Consider the following 3,493-nt stretch of genomic DNA (forward strand, 5'->3'; position numbering starts at 1 on the left):
AGCTGCAGTCAGCTACAGAAAGAACCACATTGTTTCCACAAATCTGCAACACGACCAGCACAGGAGATGATTAAGATCAAAGTTAATCAAATACACAGATAATCACTTTTGAGATTCTCTCATATTATATAAGAAACATTTGCCACACAGAACACAGGGAACTGTCAATGAAGGCATGAGGCAGGTACTGACATGTTTTCATTTATATGTGTTTATTGTTGTCTGTGGTTTCCTGATTGACTTCAGCCACTTTCAATGCTTGGTGTAACATTTAGTGATTTATTTTTTATTTTTTGCAGTCTGACAGAGAAACCATTTCACTGATGACCGTAACACTGGCAACCTGTCACAGAGGAAAAGGAGGAGGGTTTGACTATAAGTGACTGTGAGCTGGTTAAACTATTGATCTGTTATCACCGAGAGCAGGATGAAGAACAGATGTCTGCTGTGGCTGCTCTGTAAGTGCACTGTAATGATCTATGAAAATCTGTTGGTACTCCAATTTAAACAGTGAGTTTCGTGTAGAATCGGAGAGGTATTAGATCATGTTATTATTATTGAGACAAGGAAAAGGGGTCAACAGGAAATCAAAGATTTTCTTTACAAATAAATACAGTGTAGAAAACTGATGTGGAAACACTGAGTTATCAGTTAATATGCTCCACCTATGCAGATGGCTGCACAAGACTTTAAACAAAGTTAATAAGTTAAGTTTTTTGACTCTTTAGTAAAAGTCGGAATCCTTCTTGAATAATGATAAACAGGCAAAAAAAAGTAATATACCTAAAGAAATAGTACTTATTCTTCCAAATTATATCAGTGATATTGGATATCATTTATTTGTGTGTGTTTTGTTTTAATGTTGCAGCTTGAGATGGTTAGAACAACTTATATAATGATGTGTAACTTTATCTATTATAAATGTTGAGGAACACAGTGATTGAATCCAAAATGTGCGGGAGCTGAAGTATAAAACTACAAAACAAAGAAATACCTCAAAAACATTCAGACACGTGGTATGAATTGTACTCTATAAAGTGCTACTTTCTTTGCTTTCACTTTCTTTACTTTTCTTTGCAGTTATATTAACAGATTGCCAGCACTCTGTGTAGTATATAGAAGTTTCCTACTTTCTTCACTCATCAGTGTGTAACTCAACCAAACACATAACGTCTGTGTTCTCCACAGTTTGGTGGTTTTCTGTTTGTTCTTCTGTTCTGTTGAATGTCAAACTGAAACTTACCTCAGTGTCATTTCTCTTTAGTTCTGATCCCACTGCTGAGCAGCTCAACAAATCAAGGTCAGTCCATTTAAATCAGTTAATGGGTTATACCTTTGGTCCTTTTTATGCTTTGCTGTAGCATGAGATGATAATTACTACAGTAATTGATGGCTGAAGCCTGCTGATTAATTGACCTTCCAAAGTATAAAGGAAGTGTATTCACCCTTAAAAATTCCAGTTTCTAAATATACTGATCAGTATTTAATTTAACCACAGGAAGCAGACAGTATGAATCTCGAGTGGTTCTAACAGACTAGAAGAAGATAATTTATTTTGTTTACATAATCCCAAAACATCCCCCTCACAGCTCGTCTGACTGTGAGTCCCAGCAGCTCTCAGTTCTTTAAAGGAGACTTTGTGTCTCTGAGCTGTGAGGAGGACGACAGCTCTGCTGGATGGACTCTGAGGAGAAACACAAGCAAACAACAGAGGACTCAGTGTGGAGATGAGTGGGGAACATCAGTTAACTCTTCCTGTGACATCAGCTACACCGTTGAACGAGACAGTGGAGTTTACTGGTGTGAGTCCAGAGAGGGTCCCATCAGTAACATGGTTAACCTGACAGTCACTGGTAAGCTGAGTGTGTGGAGTTAGTGTTGATGAAGCTGTGTGTAAATGGATGAAATGCTGTAGTTTGTCTCTGTGTTGAGGTGGATCAGTGATCCTGCAGAGTCCTGTCCTCCCTGTGATGGAGGGAGATGACGTCACTCTGCTCTGTAAAACAAAGACCACTCCCTCCAACCTCCCAGCTGCTTTCTATAAAGATGGCTCCCTCATCAGGAAGCAGCCTACAGGTCACATGACCATCCAGCATGTTTCCAGGTCTGATGAAGGCCTCTACAAGTGTAACATCAGCGGTCATGGAGAGTCTCCATCCAGCTGGATCACTGTCACAGGTGAGGAGCTTCACTCTGATTTCACCTCTTACTTCATCCACATATTCACCTGAACATGTGGGATTCTCTCTGCAGGTAGACCTACAACCACAACCTCGCCCACCACTTCTAAAAATATGCCACCTACCTCTGCTTTGTCCCCTTACTCTACCACCCTCCATCTTGTGATCAGAGTAGTCTGTCACCTGGTGGTGTTCTGTCCATACTTCATCTCCACTTTCATCGTGGTGTCTCTATATCGAGGCAGAGCCAAAGGTAACTCCCTGAGTCTCCTCGATAACTTATCATTATCATTTATGATTGCTTTTGTATTATTTCTCTGATGACCTCATGTTACAGAAAATGACCCCACTATCCCCATGGCAACAGCAACCAATGCTGAGCAGAGATTGTGTGAGGACTATGATGAAACTGGGGCGGTGACCACTGAGCATCAGTTCTAAGCTCATGCTCCATCAGAGGGAGTTCACTGTGACTGAATTACATGCGATATCATAACACCTGGCTTTGCTCATGTGAACTTTATGAATAAAGGTTTTCCTTGTTGACATCCTGGTGTTGCTTTTTCACATTTTTGTAGTTTTTAAGTTTTATGTTCGTGTCAGTTAGAGGGAAGATATGCAGGCTTGATCGAGAACAGCATAAGCACATGTAAGAAGTTAACATGACATTCGTGTCTTTAGACTGTGGTAGTGAACCCACACAGGCTCCTTTTCTGCTGCCTCGTATGTATGTTTTTCTACAGACCCAGGCTCTATTCTAGCCGTCTGTTGTGTGGTTACTCTCAGCTGCAGTACTCGACTTTCAGATCTGTGTTTCTGATCTGGTCGCGTTTCCCCACACAACCATGTATAGAGTTTACAGAGAATGGTCTGAAAAGAGAAACCCGATGTTGAACTGTGTTCCAACTCTGAAGGTGATGACAGTCTGCTTCTCCTCTGTTTTATTTACTTCAACTGAATCAATGAAAACAACCTGAATCACAGACACAGTCCTCAGACAGGGATAGAGACCAAAGTTGAACAAGTTTATCTTTTGGATCAGAGATGAGCTTGTCTGAGGTAGAAATGATCAAATAATGAAGGAATAAATGTTCTAAGGTTCCTGTTGAACATGCGATTTCATACTTATCAGAGATGAATGGAGTAGTGTTTTTGTTTCCCTGTGTTTTTAGTAAATACCGACCTCATGATGTTTTAGCACTAGTTACAATTCACTGACTCTCAGCTCCCTGGAGTTCCTCTAAGTGTTTGTTATTAACAGTTTTCAGGTGTGAAGTCACAAGCTTTCTTTCTCAAACTGTCTTAAAAAGAAA

The 3,493-nt window shown here is 40.2% G+C and overlaps 1 protein-coding gene across 1 annotated transcript; it reads left to right on the plus strand.

Annotated features, from left to right (window-relative positions):
- The first annotated feature begins 392 nt into the window (after nt 1-392).
- On the plus strand, nt 393-2,726 carry LOC111501134 (low affinity immunoglobulin gamma Fc region receptor III-like). Its single transcript, XM_076881058.1, has 6 exons — nt 393-458; nt 1,265-1,300; nt 1,590-1,853; nt 1,933-2,178; nt 2,254-2,433; nt 2,518-2,726. Exons 1-6 carry the CDS (start codon nt 428-430, stop codon nt 2,619-2,621), a joined length of 861 nt encoding a protein of 286 aa, XP_076737173.1. The 5' UTR covers nt 393-427; the 3' UTR covers nt 2,622-2,726.
- Nucleotides 2,727-3,493: the final 767 nt, after the last annotated feature.

The sequence above is a fragment of the Maylandia zebra genome, unplaced genomic scaffold (assembly GCF_041146795.1).
Source record: "Maylandia zebra isolate NMK-2024a unplaced genomic scaffold, Mzebra_GT3a scaffold02, whole genome shotgun sequence".
NCBI classification, from domain to species: domain Eukaryota; kingdom Metazoa; phylum Chordata; class Actinopteri; order Cichliformes; family Cichlidae; genus Maylandia; species Maylandia zebra.

Bases quoted from the DNA above. Each gene is read 5' to 3' on its own strand.
- LOC111501134 (XM_076881058.1), top strand. From the start codon at position 428: ATGAAGAACAGATGTCTGCTGTGGCTGCTCT. The intron at 1,854-1,932 runs GTAAGCTGAGTG...CTCTGTGTTGAG, and splicing joins GGTTAACCTGACAGTCACTG to GTGGATCAGTGATCCTGCAG. The intron at 2,179-2,253 runs GTGAGGAGCTTC...TTCTCTCTGCAG, and splicing joins CAGCTGGATCACTGTCACAG to GTAGACCTACAACCACAACC.